The following is an 18,057-nucleotide window of genomic DNA, read 5'->3' as shown; positions in this document are numbered from 1 at the left end:
GCCTCCAGTAGCACAGCAATAAAGCTCTTCGCCTGAGGCACGTTGCAACACCTTAGACGACATATAACTAGTCCTCATATATCCTGTCACAAATCTGTACCCCAAAATTTAGTGCAGCATGTTGATTTCGCACTAGATGTGGCTCATGTAATCGCGACAACCATAAAGGGCCAAACTGTGGACCAGTTTCGATTGATAAAGTATTTTCGAAGAACCCTAGTATCGCTCATTTGGCGGTATTTCGCCGATAATTAAAAGAAAAAATTACGGCTAAACTTTTATTTTTGAATTTCGAGCCAGAACCTTAGGATCGATACGTCAGCGTGAAATCGCGGATTGCGAAGAATCCTTTTTTCCATTTCGGCCGTCGTGGTTGAGTGTACGTTCTTGAAACTTATTACGCGTTTTTGAAACTTGCACACGTTCTTGCAACTATTCGGCATTTTTAGAATATGACACAGTCCATTCTAACCGATGAAAGTTTTACTAGGCCGCAACGGACATTGTCAAAATCTGTGACGTCACGACGTGCGGGTGCGAGAGTTCCAAGGCGGCGTCACCACCTGACTTTCGTCCTTGCTTCCTTCCTGCTGCATCTTCTTGTGGTAGGCATGACCAGACTGTTGATGTGGAAAGGTAATACGCTAACGCATCCCAAATTACTTTTTATCTTTGCGTCCTTTAACGCCTAGACTCCTTTCACTTTTTTATTCGTTATTTTATCATTCTATGTTTCGATCAGCCTTTCATGACCAGTGTTCATAAGCAGTGCAAAAAATTATCGAACTCCAAGCGTTCCATGTCAGAAAGGCCTTTATTGCATGCCTCGCGAAGCAACTTGCAGCAGCCGGCGTTGTGTCTGAACGCTGGACGTCGCCCTGCTGCTCAACACTCTCTTACCAACGTCTAGTTAAACGAAACCGCCAGGAAGAGAGGGAGATCCCTGCAATCTGGCAAAGTTCAAGAAGATGTCTTCGAGGGTGTTCTCCCCGACCAGGACGTGTTCAAGGGGGAAATTTTGCTGGAGTTGCCCCACCTTGGTGAACAGCTCGCTCCAAGGTATTCGCTCCATCAGTTGGTAGCCGAGCAGATTCTGGACGGCAAAAAAAAACAGCCGTTCACGTACCACGTGCAGGCACCACGCACAAAAATGAAACAGAAATTTAACATTGCCATAGTAAGAAAAACGATAGGCTCTTAACTACGATGGGCGATAATTTCGTAAAACACCTGCGTGATCACATACAAGGTGTCGGTGTTATGCAACACAATGTTAAAAAAAAAGATAAAGACGGATTGTTCTACACGAATACTACCAAGTGAATGTTCTTCAAAATTTTGATGAAAACCCCCCATTTGACGTTGTTTAGTTGGTCACAGTCAATGAAGTAATTAAAATTAGGCACCATACTCATTACCTGTTGTTCAAGTTGTCAAGACGTCAATCGAGTAGTTGCTGCTAATCACTCGAAACGTTAAAATAGTGCGTTTTTTGCAAGGTACACATGCCCACTACACACGACAAATAGGACGTAACCGCGAGCACCGGATTCTATATTCGCGGGCAGCTTTCTGTGACAATTTGCAGAAAGCTACGGAGCGAGCAAAATAGCGAGCGCTTCTAAAGAATTCCACCTATTCACATGTGTTAGCATAGCCGGAGAAGAGAAAACCTAAACATGTTGTTTTCAACACTGAGTGCTAATTATGACTTATTTTCTGCTTTTGTCTTCCTCCTCTTTGTAAATGCGAACCCATTACACGTGATTCTACAACCCATTCCACATTCCATTGTCTGCTCCAAGAAACCAAGGAGACTGCCAAACGCGGTCCGACTGCTTGGCACAGTGACGGATGTGGAGAACATCTACGCTCATATCTTTCGCTTCAAGCCTACAGCAAGTTTTCCGCGGTCATTGCGCTATCAAAAAGTTTGAGTTTGAAAGCAAACCATTCACTTCAGGCCATCAAACATTCTGAATAGAAAAGCAAGCGATTCATCTCAGGTCATCAAACAGTCTGTATATGATATCAAGTGATTCATCTCACGCAATCAGACAGCCTAAACAGGAAAGCAAACACTTCATCTCAGGCCATCAAACAACCTGAATACGAAAGCAAGCGATTCATATCAGGCCAGGAAACCGTGTGATTAAGCAAGAAAACGACTGATCGCAGGCCATCAAAAAGTCTGAAAAGGAAAGCAAGCTATACACATCCGGCGATCAAACACTCTGAACAGGAAATCTAGCGATTCATTGCCGGTAAACAAACAGCCGGATAAACAGAAGAAGCGATTGATCTTAAACCATAAAACAGTCTGAACAGGAAAACAAGCGAATCCTTTAAAGCTTGCCGCTCAGCAAAGTTAGTTTGGTACATTTGTTTGATGTTGATACACGATAATCGCTAGGAGTTGCTGGCGCACCTTGGATACAACAAGAGTGATGTTATCATTGCCATGCTCGAGCCCTCATTTGCCTTGTTTCGACGGCCATTACGCAGCTCTACACTCCCGCATTTCATGTTCTTTAATTATGACCGGAAATGGAAAGTTCCATCATCATATTTAAGCACCTAACTAGATGCCAGAAATGGAAAATTACTGGCAGTTTTCAGCAATACTCCAAAGAACCTGCGCTTTTTTTACCTGCGTAGAAAAAATCATCTGTCTGTACACTTGGTACATCTTGTATAAAAAGCCATGAGACATAACATGAGGTAGCATTTGCTCTGGGAGCCTCAGGATATCAGTTTCCACATAGATTGTTTTTGATAAGCGTGTATATGGCACTATACCTTCATATGTTTACCCTGACATGTAATCTCATAGCATTATGCCTCGAGATAGACATATCCTCATACATTGTTACTCATTTTTGTAGAAGTAGAGATATATCTCAACTTCTGCACATACCAACCAACGGTTATCACGAGGAATAAAGTGGCAGTTAAAAGCTATCAAACAGAAATCTACAACTACAACAATCTACAATAGATGAAAGCACATGTGCGACCTGTCAAGCATGCATACATGCTGTCACGCAGGCTTATCGCAGCCACGGCGAAATTCACAAAGCTTTTTTGTTCATAGTGCTAATACCAGCAGCCGAATGCCTTCTGCTTATGTAGTGTCCAACATCACAATGTCGTGCTATCTGCGCCTACAAATAAAATTACTGCGTAAGAATGTTCTTATGTGGACGCACGACTTGGGCGCTTTGCAGGATCACTTGCGAGAATTTAGCATTACAAATGGTAATGGCTTACAGAGAAAAAATCAAATTGGTACATGAAAAATGCCCAAAGTGAAATGAAAAACTGGCTACCTACACATTAAGGACTCTGCTTCTTGAAAGAGGCTTGAGCCACATTACGGCCTAGCGGATTAATTTACAGAAAATGTCCTTCATTATATGACAAACGCGTATTCCGTTCGGTAATGCGCAATCATGTCAGACGCGTGCCACTTTTCAGACTTACCATTCCCTATGTGCGACTGACGCGATGTATGGCAGCTTGGCCTAAAGTGAGTTCAGGAAAGCGCTGTGTGCGATAATGTTGAGGGGATGCTGCGTGTAGGCCCCACTGTTGCTTTAGGAGAAGATTTCTGTCATTGTGTAAATTGTACGAAGAGGTACACAAAGACTATCATCCTTGCCATCATGGTACATCGCTCTTATCAGGCACTGTGGACATTACAGACCGGATAGATACGCGCCAGATAAGCATGGCGGTTCTGAGAGATAGATTTTATAATAAAACCACGGTGCTTGGCCTGTAACAAGGGTATAGAACATAACCGCTCAAGCACATAATGCCAGCTTACGATACCAGTGACGAGTTATCTATTAAAGAATAAAGCGGGGATACCGAGCATCGTACGTTGGCGTACGGACACATACGTCTCAGATAACCATGTATGCTTAGAGTGAAAATGATGAATAAACCCCGTGGTATCTGACCATTAACCAGGTACACCGAACATCACACATGCCTAGTTAAGTATGCTGATGAAGCGAACAGAGGCTGTGGTAAAAAAGCACACCGGTAATTTGGCATTCACGTTCCAATAAAATACATTTTTCTTTACTTTATTGAAAACAAATTAGGTACGTTATTTCTAGGTCCAACAATACTATTGATTTTGTGTGCTACTGGTAATCACTTCCAGAGCTCTAAATGTACATGGTTGCCTTGATTGATATTTTTCGTATTTGGTATCACCAAAGCGTTACTGGAACACACACACGTAAAAAAATTTGCCTCTGTATCTGATAAAAGCTTTGGCTGTCTCTGCAAAGTAGCCAATCTGGCACCACTGGAAGTGATGTTGCAGATGTATCATGCCCTTAATTACATCATTTATCTTATTGCATGTTAGTGGGGAAACCACGACTACTAACAAACAACAGAAACTGCTCATTCTCCACTAGAGAGCTTCAAGGCACCGTCATGCATGGTTATTATTGCAGACGAAAATATTTTTCCACGCAGCCACTATATAGCTCGTATGAGTTGCATTACGCGAATCAGGTCTTCTATTTTCGCTTGCTGCACTTAATTAGCCCCAATAAGGTATAGACTCAAGACCACACGATGCCTAACGAATATCTTCTCCGGTCAGAAATGCTAGTGGTCACTAAATTTCGTACTATAGCAGAGAAAGGATAAAATTTCGCTTTGTCGCAACTGTTATTAAAGTGGAAAGGAACACAGCTAAACTCTAATAAATTGCTTCAAATTTGTGCTTTTCATAGTACGATAGTAATGTAATGCTGCGAGAAAAAAAAAGGTTGAACAAAAAAAGACGATTGTCTCTGAGGCGAGCGACTGGATTTAAACGGCTATCTACCCGATATATCAACCTTGCTTAGTTTCATCTGTAAACTGCCACGCGTAATCCAGCACCGTTTTGGTGGCGGCTGGATAACCTGACCACACTGCACGGCTCATCATCCACCTGATCTTCGCCGAAGCCACCGCCTTGCTCAACTACCTGCATTACCGCTGGTGGTTGTTATGGGACGCGGTGAAGACAGAACCCGGACTGTAAGAGCTCTTGCGGACTCTTCGTTACTATTTTCAGCGGCAGCTACTTCAAGGAAAAGCCAGCACCTGATCGAGGCCTTCACTTTCGGAGTAAAATCCGGAAAGGATGTGGACGAGTGTCACAACCACTTTAAACGGGTGAGCAACAACTACCATGGGGACGGAGTAAATCCGCTCTCAAACTTTGTTTCTCTGAAGGGCCGCGACGCTCGTGAGGTTCCATTACCACGAATATACGCTTAAAACGTGGGATTGCTTCGCGTCCAAAATAAGGAGCGCTTTGGAGGATTCCGCCACGAAGAAGGAAACAAAGCAGACGCTCCATCAAAGAGCGCAAGTTGCAGGCGACAGGAGCACCATGTATATAGAAGTCATAGTGAATCCCTGCAAACATGCAATATCAGAGAAGGACAAAGTTCAGGACACCTGAACTTTGAACTTTATTTGTATCTATACAAAGTACAGATAGCAGGGGCACAGACAAAAAGCCAAAAAATCGGCTTGACTAGGTCTGAGTCCCTTATTGGTTTCCTTGGCATCACGTAGCAATGCGTGCACAAGTACAAGATGAACAATAAAAAATATAAACAATATGTGGATAAATGGGACTATTTATACAAAGTTACTTCGCACTGCGGCGAAAAAATTGACATGAATGCAGATATAGTATTGTCATACAAGTTACGAAAAACACGAACAGGAAAACAACAAAATGCAGACATTAAGAATCCCTTTTCATTTACGGGTAACATTCACAGAAATACAAAACTAAATAGGTCACTGTGCAATTACAGCTTAGGACACGTATACATCAGAACAAAACACAAAGAAAAACACTAAGCATTCACGTGATTGCCAATATGAGTGGCAAGTTTGGCCACCCAATTGAAATGATAATAAGTAGGGTGATTAATGAAAAGAGTTAATTAGAGATGGTAGTTCATGGCGCAGCATTTGATTCCCGTAGTTAGTTCTTGAGTGCGGAATATGCCAAGTTTCTCTGTGACGTGTACTGAAACTGCTTGTATTTAGTGTTAGCCTTGACAAGTGCACAAGAAAATGAGTGCTACCTTTTCTTTCCGTAAAAAAGCGTTTCAGCAAAATTGTATTGTAGACCGATTTTATCGGCGCTATATCTATTTGACAAAAAAGAGCATCAGTATGCGCATCGTATGAAGAGTTTGAAATTGCACGGATGGCTTTCTTTTGCAATAAATATAGAATGTTGATGTTACTGCTAGTCGTGTTGCCCCATACGAGGGGACAATAGTTAACATGAGATAAGAAAAGAGAATCATAAAGTAAGAGCTTCACTCTTAATGGTAAAAGGAAGCGTAATCTTATTAGTATTCCAACAACACGTGCAAGTTTGTTAGCAATAATGTTGACATGGTCATTCCACAGCATATTCTCTTGGAATATGACACCTAAGCTTTTAACCGATGGTACTATGTCTATGAAAGATGTGCCTATTTTTAAATGTCCGTCAATACTGTGCCTCTTGTTTTTTGGCTGGAAAAGCACGCCTTTTGTTTTGGTAGTATTAATAGTTAATGAGTTGAATAAGCTCCACTTGTTTATTTGGGCTAGTGTATCATTAGCAACACATAGTAATTCTTTCACGTCCTTAGAAGTTATGAACAAACTAGTGTCGTCGGCATAGATAACAAATTGGGCGTTGGTATTGATATTAGTTATGTCATTTATATACAGGTTAAACAATAGTGGTCCTAGTATGCTTCCTTGAGGAACTCCAGCGAATATAGGCAAATTATTTGAACAGTTGTTACCTACGACAACGGTCTGATACCTGTACTGCAAATAACTTCTAATTAAGTTCAGGAAAGTTCCCCTAAAGCCATAAATGTTAAAGCCATAAATGTCAAGTAATCGCCAAAGATGTTTGCAACTTACTCATTAGCAAGGAGACCCTCAACTCAGTCGCCGACGTAATACGGCACTGACGCACCTTCGAGCCCCACAAGTCGCGAAGCACCAGATCAGAATTTCGCCCGCTTCCAAACGTTACAACTGTTGCCAGCGTAAGGGACTGCCCATCACTCGATGTCGCGTCGACTATCAGGCAGGCCATGCGGGTGGAGCAGAGTCGACGCGTACAAATGACCAACGACATATGTTTCTGAGACGCTCAGCAGTTTTACCGTCTCACACGTGCTCCTCTGCCCATAGCTGGAACAGGTGTGGAACACTAACACTTGGGGCCACCATTACGAATGCAGCGTAACTACCTCCAGGAGCCTAGTTACTACCATACTGTTGCATATACGCCTCGTTACTCTTCTGTAAACCTGCAGCCAAACGAGCGATCTTATCGTCCTGACTGTCCGCGTATCCAGCTTTTTCAAACTTCAAGGTTTAGTTCGCGTGATCGCCACAACGTGGCGCAGTGAGCTTAAACCTTTCGTACATCCCGCGGTGACGTACGTACGATGACGTCCATAGAAAATAATCAAAGAATTAAAAGCTATCCCTGCGCACTTAACTTCCTCGCAGAGCTTGTACCACCAGCGTTATCGGTGTTCTTGATAAAGCGTAGCCGCTCGTCGGCTGGAAATGACTTATCATGCTACGAACGTTTACTCGCGACGAAGTAAACTCAGCGGTGATTGACCCCCGGCTTTCCAGACACTTCCTGAAAGGCAGCCACGGTTGTTTCTTCTTTTTTTTTTTTTGTTTTAATGCTGTGGAGTGAACTGGCTCGGATAATCGTCGTAAGTACGTCGCAGCAGCTTTAGCTCGAGCCTAACTCCGATGTCGCCCATTCAAATACAGGTAAAACACAGAAACGCTTTTCTGGAATAACCACTGGGCCGGCTTTAATGAAATTTGTTGCATTTGAAAGAGGATGTTAAACTCTAGCGACTGTTGGAAGCGGCATTTTTTTAATTAGTTCTGCATGTTTTAAAAGGAACCTAAAAAAATTGCGACGATTGAAAAAAAAATCGAACCACGAAGCTTATAAATTGGATACCCAGAATGGGTATCCCAGTTCGGTTAACTGCATCCATGAGAGCATCGAAAGCGGGCAAAGTTGATATGTAGATTCATATCTTAGGTGAGTTTGTTACGTTGTTTACAAGGCTTTCGCAAAAGTTCTTTTTACAAATTGGTGGTATTTCTGAGAGACATCTACAATGTACCAATTTTCGTCCGCTTCAGATGTACCTTTAGGTGCAATTGAAGAAATTGTGAGATCTTTTTTGATTGCTGAGGTACAGATAGTGCCGTTTTCTGAAAATATTAGATTTTTACCCATTTTTACAAGAAATGTGACGATATGAAAAAGAATTTACAACAAATAGTAACTATACATTAAATGTTTATTTTAGATGCGACAAACCTCATCGAATATGGTGCTGTGCTTGCCGAGCAAAACGATTTCTCAATTTCCATGTATTTAGATAGGAGGCCCGAGCTAAAGATTTCTCAACGTCGCGCAACGTCTACGAGAGACGCCGACGTGCACGGCTTTTCATTTTCACCTGTGGGTTTCGATAAGAAACCCCGTATATTTCTATAGCGGTTTTGCTTTCCGCATTGATGGGCTACCGTAGCAGCGGCAAATCGAGAAAATATCTGCTTTGATATTCCGATGGATGCATAACAACTTGGTTTTGCACCTTGGGGTAAAAGGTGTGACATAATAATTGTGCGAACTGTTTCTGTGTCGTCATCCATTAGCATGCTATGGCCGGAGGTGCTCACAGCATCACGTCACATTTACTGGTCATCGGGCCAGGTACACCTTTGGACATGAAATATAGATTACTTTAGTTGTCAAAGCACTGTGCCGTCACGGTTATCCCTGTGTGTGCGAGATAACCACTGCTTATGACTATTGTGCAGTAATACATGCAGTATTAGTCTGTCCTTGATATTGTCTACCATGTGGCCGTTCTGCTTCTATCATATAGCCGCATTGCAGACTAGCACATATCGGACGCCAAAAAGGCTGCTCACGTACTCAAAAGCATCGCGCACAACTCTTTACTCTTACTTTCATTCAGGGGTTGTGCGACTGTCGAGGACACCATTAAGGAATTTTTGCAGTTCGAGGAAGGGGACAGTCGGCACATGCATCCCTATTGCGCGAAAATCGGTATCAGCCTTTGAATAATGACACCCTAGAGTGAATTGCAAATGATGTGATGGAGTCCGCGTCGGAAATTTCATACCCATGCCTCAAACTAAACATCTCACTTTTTTGTGAAGTCGCCTGGGAGTTGCCGGGCGCTAGCATCGGCCTTAGGACCTAATGCCATTACCATCATCAGCCAGGTTACGCCCACTGCAGGGCAAAGGCCTCTCCCATATTTATTCAACTACCCCGGTCATGTACCAATTGTGGCCCTGTTATTCCTGCAACTTCTCATCCGGCCACCTAACTTTCTGCCGCCCCCTGCTACGCTTCCCTTCCTTTGGAATCCAGTCCGTAACCCTTAATCACCATCGGTTATCTTCCCGCCTCATTACATGTCCTGCCCATGCCCATTTCTTTTGCTTGATTTCAACTAAGATGTCATTACCACGCGTTCGTTCCCTCACCCAATCTGCTCTTTTCTTATCCCTTAACGTTACACCCATCATTCTTCTTTCCATAGCTCGTTGCGTCGTATTCAATTTAAGTAGAAGTTGAGTACTGGTAATACACAGCTTTTATACGCACCTTTCTCTTGAGGGATAATGGCAACCTGCTGTTCATGATCTGAGAATGCCTGCCAAACGCCGCCCAGCCAATTCTTATTGTTCGGTTTATTTCACTCTCATGATCCGCATCCGCGGTCACTACCTGTCCCAAGTTGATGTATTCCCTTACCACTTCAAGTGCCTCGCTACCTATCGTAAATTGCTGTTCTCTTCCGAGACTGTTAAACATTACTTTAGTTTTCTGCAGAATAATTCTTAGACCCACCCTTCTGTTTGCCTCTCCAGGACAGTGACCGTCCATCGCAATTGGTCCCTTGAGTTACTCAGCAAGGCAATATCATCAGCGAATCGCAAGTTACTGAGGTATTCTTCATTGACTCTTTTCCCCAATTCTTCCCATTCCAGGTCTCTGAATGCCTCCTGTAAACACGTTGTGAATAGCATTGAAGAGATCGTATCTCCCTGCCTGGCGCCTTTCTTTATTGCGATTTTGTTGCTTGCTTCATGGAGCACTACGGTGGCTGTGGAGACGCTATATATATCTTCCAGTATTTTTAGGACCTATTGCACCTCCCTTCATTCTCGCCTCATTTCGTGCAATCGGGTTTCAGTTGAACTCTTTCAAGAGCAAATTTATTTCTCCCAAAATTTGGCCACAGGGCCAACGTACGTTATGTCCTTCTTAAATTCAAGTTATCCTAATGCTTAACTTGGTGCTTTCCTGAGATTTCCATCGGTTTCACCTTTCCGAAGGTACCGGCATTTCTGTCGACCTCTGCTCATATTTTAGAGAGATTTTTCGTAGACGTTGAAACCAAACCGCGGCCCCCTGAGTATGCTGCTCAAAACTTTTATTTTGTGAGGCCCTCTGCAAGCCTCTGTATTTTTGCCGTTCATCAACTTCTTGAATTCACTATGAATTGAAGCCATTTTGACGACTACATTCCCAAGGAAGTCAGCAATCAGGCAACGGCCAATGGATTGAAGCCATTGAATCAAATTTACCGTTGACAACCACTTTTTCCAACTTCGACTATAACTGTTGCATTAGTGAGCGCAATCGTTAATCATATAACTTCCCAGTGTAGAAGATTATGCGGATTCCACGTACTGCGGAAATCGATGTAAGCGAAGCTGGTTATGCAGTTTGCTTATATTGAGCATATTTAGCAGTGATGGTGACTGCGAATGTTTAATTTCTTCAGCGTTTTATACAATAGGAGAGTAGTGAGTTTATGATAAACGTTACTTCTCGTGTACCGCTGATGTTTGCGTGGTACACAGAACATACCGCGGGACGTGTTTGCGTGGGGCGTTGTTGCGCACCTTTGTTTATTACCTACTAGAACGTTGAGCATTGTCATTGCCCCACAGGGCACATCGCATCGCGGCAGAAGTGTTGTGCAGAATTATGCGGCTGTACGTGCTAAAGCCACAATCGCATTATGAGGCACGGCGTAGTAGCGGACTCCGGAAATTTGGACCACCGGGGGTTCTTTAACATGCACCTAAATCTATGTACTTGGGCGCTTTTGCATTTCGCCCCCATCGAAACGCGTCCACCGTGGCCGGGATGCGATCCCGCGACCACGTGCTAATGGCGCTCTTTACGCAGCACTTTCGTCTCACGCGTGGTTGTGAACTGTAGTGAAGGGCACGAGGGTAACACGCCTGCCCGTAATAAAACATTCGCGATAAAATACGTTGGTGGGCTAGTTGGTTTGAATTCATGATATACTGTATAAATGCGACTAAACGGCGACGTAGAAAGAAGCAGATACGCCGATCATGGATTCAAAACCACCAACGTGTTTTAACTATGTTAGCACTGTCTCTGGGTGTCTGTTTCATTCTAGGTCCTCGTTTAGTCGCGCTTGCACATTCTGTTTGGTATAACCCTTTGTTCGGCGGTTGGGCATATGTCAAGGGCCCACAATGCGAACCACCATCAAGTCGGTATCAGCTTGCAAAGGGGGGAAATTAGATGAAACGTTTTCAAGCGGGTATGCTTTTAATTATAATAAGGATATCTTTAATTGATATTTCCTACCTTTCCATGAGGTGAAAGCCGACTAATAAGCATTTAAATTTTATTGATTCCTAAGGCCTCCTGCTGTTATAAGGTTGCTGTCTTTTCCAACGTCCTAAAATAAAATTTAAGCTATGAATAATTAATTATTGCGTTAAGTGTGTAAACACATCCCACGCAAAAAATGATCTAGTCCAGTTCCCAGTATTGACTCAATAAAAATTGACTCAATATAACTTCCCAAAGAGTGAGTTACGAATCTAACTCATTATAAGGCGAGCTTGCACTGGAAGGAAATAACGCACAGTAAAGTGAACAGGCCTCAGGCATTGACACTCTGACTCTTGCAAGTGTGGGCATGCCCTAACCCTGCACTGTTAGACCGGATCTATGCCGAAATTCAAACGTCACATACTTGCGCGCTTTGCTCAGACTTTGCCAACTTAGAACACATGAACTGGCGGTGCCCCGGGCTACGATGCGATGAATGTGCTACGTAGTGAAAGGGTGGACTGCCCTACGCCGTCCAAATTTTGAAGCCCAACTATGGGCAGTCCAACGGGCCTGCGACGTGGTGGAGAAGCTAGGCCTTTGTGTCCCGATGTGTGTGCGGCCCTCCGCCCCCGTGCTAGTGCACGGGCCGATGCCCCTCAATAAAGTTTTTCCATCCATCCATCGTTTCATCATTCGAGTGTTCAGATTGGTAACCTCTAGATACGGAGTAAGTTGAGAAGTTATCTGCATAATGAACGAAGCTACGTTAATTAACATTTCAATTATTCATCTTAGGTGGCTAAAGCTAGTGAGTAGTTTGGAGCCCGCCCTCGAGTTTATCTAGCTGAGCAAAAAAAAATTTTGATTGGAGATTTTTCTGTAAGTGCTATCCGAACAAATGTTTTGCAATTAAACGCTCTCTGAAAGTGTAACTAATGCAGAAAAAGTGCTTCTGTACGCTCACAGAAATAACAGCGCTTCAGGAAGGGACACAGAAGACGAATGACACATACACTGCGCTAACAACTTGAAGCGCTGTTCTTTCTGTGATAATGAACCAACAGTCAGTCAATCCTTGCAAACCAGTAAAGTGAACCTGATCGCACCTAGGCTTTTGTGATGTCATCAAAAGTGTGGCTCTGTGAGAATGTTCCTTGTGGCCTGCCGGCTTGCGATATTTATTGACGCTGTTTTTCAAAGGCAAGTAGGCGAAAGTTTTTCTGTCAATATAGCAGCGAACATGTGCCACCGAAAGCTTGCTTGCTGAAGCGATGCACGACGCAATGATGGTGCAGATTTAGCGCGTCGCTGGTATCAAGACAATGCGCTTCCGCCGTGGGAAGAAAGATGATGAAATTTAACAGCTCGGCAGCTGCCCAGGGAGCCGTGCTATTTATGACGGTGCCATCGTGATAAAATCAGCGGCATCGATATTGACGGCTCAGGCTTTTTGTTGCGTTCATTTCGATTTCAGAAAGATATAATACTACAAATACAATGTGATTAGTTCTTGTCTCGTAGATTTACATATTTAAATTAGCTCTATATCCTATTCATTGCCGAGAGTAGCTATAAGCAGGTAAAGCTCACTCCCTCGCTAGCTAGCGCATACTCACAAACAGGGGCACGTGTACACAGAGAGAGAGAGAGAGAGAGATACGACAAATATTCGCCCGCATACACATTTACACGCGCCCACGCCTGCACATACGCAGAAAAATGTACGCACGTATGTACACGGAACTGTACGCACACACAAAGGCACGTATGCTCGCACACGTACACACGCACTAGGGCATGCGCAGATTCAAATACGGAGACACAAACATGCGCGCTCACGCAAATACAAGTGCACGCGCATGCAGACTACGTCTCCTCCCCTGCTGCCTCAAAAAAACATGCGGGTGCAAACAGACCGAATGACACTTACTCTGCGATTACCGTTCAAACTCATGTTATAATAAATCGCTTTACGGCTTAAATTTGGCGCTTATTCAAGCAAATGTGCCCACTGCCCGAAGGATGCAGAACCATTTGCTCCTGTGCTACGAAACAACCGCCCATTCTTGAACGAAACACGGCTTTAACGCACCACCAATGTTCCGACTAAGTTCCATAAATACAGATGTTGCTAGAGGGGATTAGCCTCTCGGCGCAGTCATTGAAGCTTGTTGATACTCGGTCGATATATTTAAATAGAATTTCCCAAAATTTTGCCCATTCACTTAAGCATGTGCATTGCCGTGAAGTTCCATGGAAGGGTGAAGGTACAAAGTCCAGAATTCCTGAGCATGTCCATGCTACAAAGGAGGATAATTTTTTTAACCTAATACAAGGACATGCGCATGCTTGTTATCATGTTGTGCAAGGTATAAAGTCTGATATTAAAAGCGGCGACTTAACAAACGAGCAACCCATTGCTACGTTTTAAAAATAAAAACATATTATTTCAAGAGCACTCCTGGAAAAACCAAGCCCGAATGTTCAGTCTTGTGTTTCGGCCATCTGGTGGGAGACTATCGAACTCAGTCGTACGTGCCGCTAAAACGAAAACGACAGGCAGCACGACATCGAACCGCTGCTAGCATGAAGCGGAATGATAGGTGCCGGCGATTGAACGACTCAACAACGGCTTCAAACAGTACCGCAATTAGAGGTTCGGGTTTCTATAGAGACCACGTGAATTTGCACCACTGTGTTTCAAAAATCGTCTGTGGGAACCGTGTTGCGCTCAGTGTAGAGAGTCGAGATAGACACTAACCGGAAACTGAGTTTCCGCACAACATACGCTGTAGCGGCTATTACAGTAGCAGCCATGCTTCTATCACAGCTGCCGTTCTTGTCTAAAAAATCGAGTACAAATTTTAGTCGGTTCCATAGCCGTCCATTGCTTAATCTTCAACCACTCTGATAGCAAAATTCTTGCTTTCCACAGCGCGATCACGCCATTTCTCTCGTGTGGATTGTCGTCTAGAACATGGTTGTCACCTGCCTTTTTCAGTAGTCGACCTGCAGCATTAATTATTCGCCAGAAACCCGCTCGTTTTATTGAAAACTCACTAGCTTCGTGCCGCGGTCCCTTGGGGCGCTAGTTCATACACGTCCAACAATAAATAAATTATGAAGAGCGACTGAGGAATATGGAAGAAAGTAATTGGGCTGGGAGAGTGTTAAGATATTCGTACCGAAAAACATTGATTCACACTGGAGCAAAAGAACTGGAAAGCTTACAAGCAAGTATGCGGCTGGTACGGTGAGCAACACAGCAATAAAACATGGAAGAAAGTAAATGGGCTGGGAGAGTGTTAAGATATTCGTACCGAAAAACATTGATTCACACTGGAGCAAAAGAACTGGAAAGCTTACAAGCAAGTATGCGGCCGGTACGGTGAGCAACACAGCAATAAAAACATGGAAGAAAGTAAATGGGCTGGGAGAGTGTTAAGATATTCGTACCGAAAAACATTGATTCACACTGGAGCAAAAGAACTGGAAAGCTTACAAGCAAGTATGCGGCCGGTACGGTGAGCAACACAGCAATAAAAACCTCAAGTGGAAGTCAGAGAGGATTAAATAATCTCATAGGTGGCGTCAATGGAAAGAATCCTGCTGTGAGTAACTACTTAAGGGGGGAAAAGAAAATCAGGAAAGAAACAATTTATAAGAACTCAAACAGAAGCCTGCGATAATTATCCGACGAATATGTGCGACGAATATCTTGACATGTTACTGCCTGTTCACGGGGAGGTGGGGCTACTCAAGCTACCGTTATGTAGATTTTATCCTGTAATCCCCACCGCTTACATGCGTCAGTGTATTTACGAGGTAAAATAAATTTCAATATGTGACATCTCTGCCAGCCTTCATCTGTAAACTGAACGAGCATCATCAGTATGTTTGTTCTGAAACTTTCCGTTTCTAAGCTGCTCCTAATTACCACTTGCAGTTCTCTTGTGAATGTTACGTTTGTCATTTATCTTACCATGGTAACTTCTGTTGTGATCTATGATTGTAAATTGTGAAGGAGGGCCGACACATCCGTCAGGCCTTTCAGTCCTTAGCCCCGACTCCCTCCTTTGTAACAAAAGGCAATGAAGCTTCTCTGCATTAACGTCTGAGTGGTATAGCCACCAGCTAAGGAGATCTGTTTCGTGCGAAAGATCAAAAAACGATAATTGACGGTGCATCCATCCTTTGAAAAGGATTGACGATGTATTTCGTTTTTCATTAGCATTGTTATGGTGTTCACACAATTTCACTGCACTAACAATCTATCTATCTATCTATCTATCTATCTATCTATCTATCTATCTATCTATCTATCTATCTATCTATCTATCTATCTATCTATCTATCTATCTATCTATCTATCTATCTATCCATCCATCTTTCTGTGCTGCTGTTTCCACGCTATCTATGCCCCTGGGTAGACTAGGAGCGGCGCATACCTACAGGCATATGCCCAGCGCTCCAGGCTGGCCGCAAAGAACTTCATTCAACGTCGGTACATACCCAGTCCCGCATCTACAGGGACCCATGTTGGCGTGAAAGAGGTTCGTTGAAGAATGGCATATGCACATTACAGCGTACTCAGTGACGCAAGTTTGTCCGACGGTTGCTTTCGAACCCCATAGCTGCCCAAAGCGCTGTCTATTCAACAAGGGACTACCCAATGTCTCAGGTATCCAGAAAAGTCGGTCGGTCGGTCGGTCGGTCGGTCGGTCGGTCGGTCGGTCGGTCGGTCGGTCGGTCGGTCGGTCGGTCGGTCGGTCGGTCGGTCGGTCGGTCGGACGGACGGACGGACGGACGGACGGACGGACGGACGGACGGACGGACGGACGGACGGACGGACGGACGGACGGACGGACGGACGGACGGACGGACGGACGGACGGACGGACGGACGGACGGACGGACGGACGGACGGACGGACGGACGGACGGACGGACGGACGGACGGACGGACGGACGGACGGACGGACAGACAGACAGACAGACAGACAGACAGACAGACAGACAGACAGACAGACAGACAGACAGACAGACAGACAGACAGACAGACAGACAGACAGACAGACAGACAGACAGACAGACAGACAGACAGACAGACAGACAGACAGACAGACAGACAGACAGACAGACAGACAGACAGACAGACAGACAGACAGACAGACAGACAGACAGACAGACAGACAGACAGACAGACAGACAGACAGACAGACAGACAGACAGACAGACAGACAGACAGACAGACAGACAGACAGACAGACAGACAGACAGACAGACAGACAGACAGACAGACAGACAGACAGACAGACAGACAGACAGACAGACAGACAGACAGACAGACAGACAGACAGACAGACAGACAGACAGACAGACAGACAGACAGACAGACAGACAGACAGACAGACAGACAGACAGACAGACAGACAGACAGACAGACAGACAGACAGACAGACAGACAGACAGACAGACAGACAGACAGACAGACAGACAGACAGACAGACAGACAGACAGACAGACAGACAGACAGACAGACAGACAGACAGACAGATAGATAGATAGATAGATAGATAGATAGATAGATAGATAGATAGATAGATAGATAGATAGATAGATAGATAGATAGATAGATAGATAGATAGATAGATAGATTACCAAAAGTACGTAAGTACGTGAATTACTCTTAAGAACGGTAACGCTATAAAAGTAGCGGAAATACGTACAATGATATACGGATACATGAGACAGCGCAAATTGGATGGAGTTCCAAAACAACCGTAATAGCGTTTAAACCAGGATACCTTGTTGTCGTCCTTGAGCTGGACATTGGGGAAGACTTCTGCCACAGCTTTCTTTAGATTGGGCGCGTCTGCCGCCTCCGTGTGCTTGAGCAGGAACTCGAGTCGGTAGCCCTGGCCGAACTTTTCGCGTAGCCGCTGCAGCGTGCCCAGACACGTCGCTTGGCCGTTGACCATGATGGTGATCCGGTCGCATGAAAACTCGCATTCGTCCATGCTACAGATTGGCGAGAGTGGTGAGAAGCACTGTATTATACTAAAGGTATGTGCTAGAATTTAAAGGAAGCTTCAGCTTGGGGCGTACTCCAATGTTCTCTTTTCACATACACATACGAAGCAAAATTATTTTATGGCTTTATGCGATTTGATGAAATGAACGGTGTTGGAGAAAGGAAGGTCATCTCTACTGACTGCTGCTAGTCAAATTTTATTTTAGAGCTTATAACTCTTTTTAGAAAGAATTGCCAAGAATTAGTTAATTAAAAACTACATGCATGAAACTTATGTCATCC

The 18,057-nt window shown here is 44.1% G+C and overlaps 1 protein-coding gene across 1 annotated transcript in view; it reads right to left on the bottom strand.

The window, feature by feature from the left end:
- Positions 1 to 749: 749 nt before the first annotated feature.
- The window catches only part of LOC140213980 (phospholipid-transporting ATPase ABCA3-like), a 135,115-nt gene continuing 117,807 nt past the window's right edge, over positions 750 to 18,057 (bottom strand). Inside the window, exons 13-14 of the mRNA XM_072285182.1 lie at positions 17,549 to 17,762; positions 750 to 1,093 (exon numbers count right to left, since the gene is read on the bottom strand). Coding sequence (XP_072141283.1) covers positions 911 to 1,093; positions 17,549 to 17,762 — 397 coding nt within the window. The 3' untranslated portion in view covers positions 750 to 910. The remainder of the gene's footprint in view (positions 1,094 to 17,548; positions 17,763 to 18,057) is intronic.

Source organism: Dermacentor andersoni, chromosome 11 (assembly GCF_023375885.2).
Source record: "Dermacentor andersoni chromosome 11, qqDerAnde1_hic_scaffold, whole genome shotgun sequence".
NCBI classification, from domain to species: domain Eukaryota; kingdom Metazoa; phylum Arthropoda; class Arachnida; order Ixodida; family Ixodidae; genus Dermacentor; species Dermacentor andersoni.
Note: the sequence above shows the minus strand (reverse complement) of the source record. Positions and strands in the feature narration are given on the sequence as shown.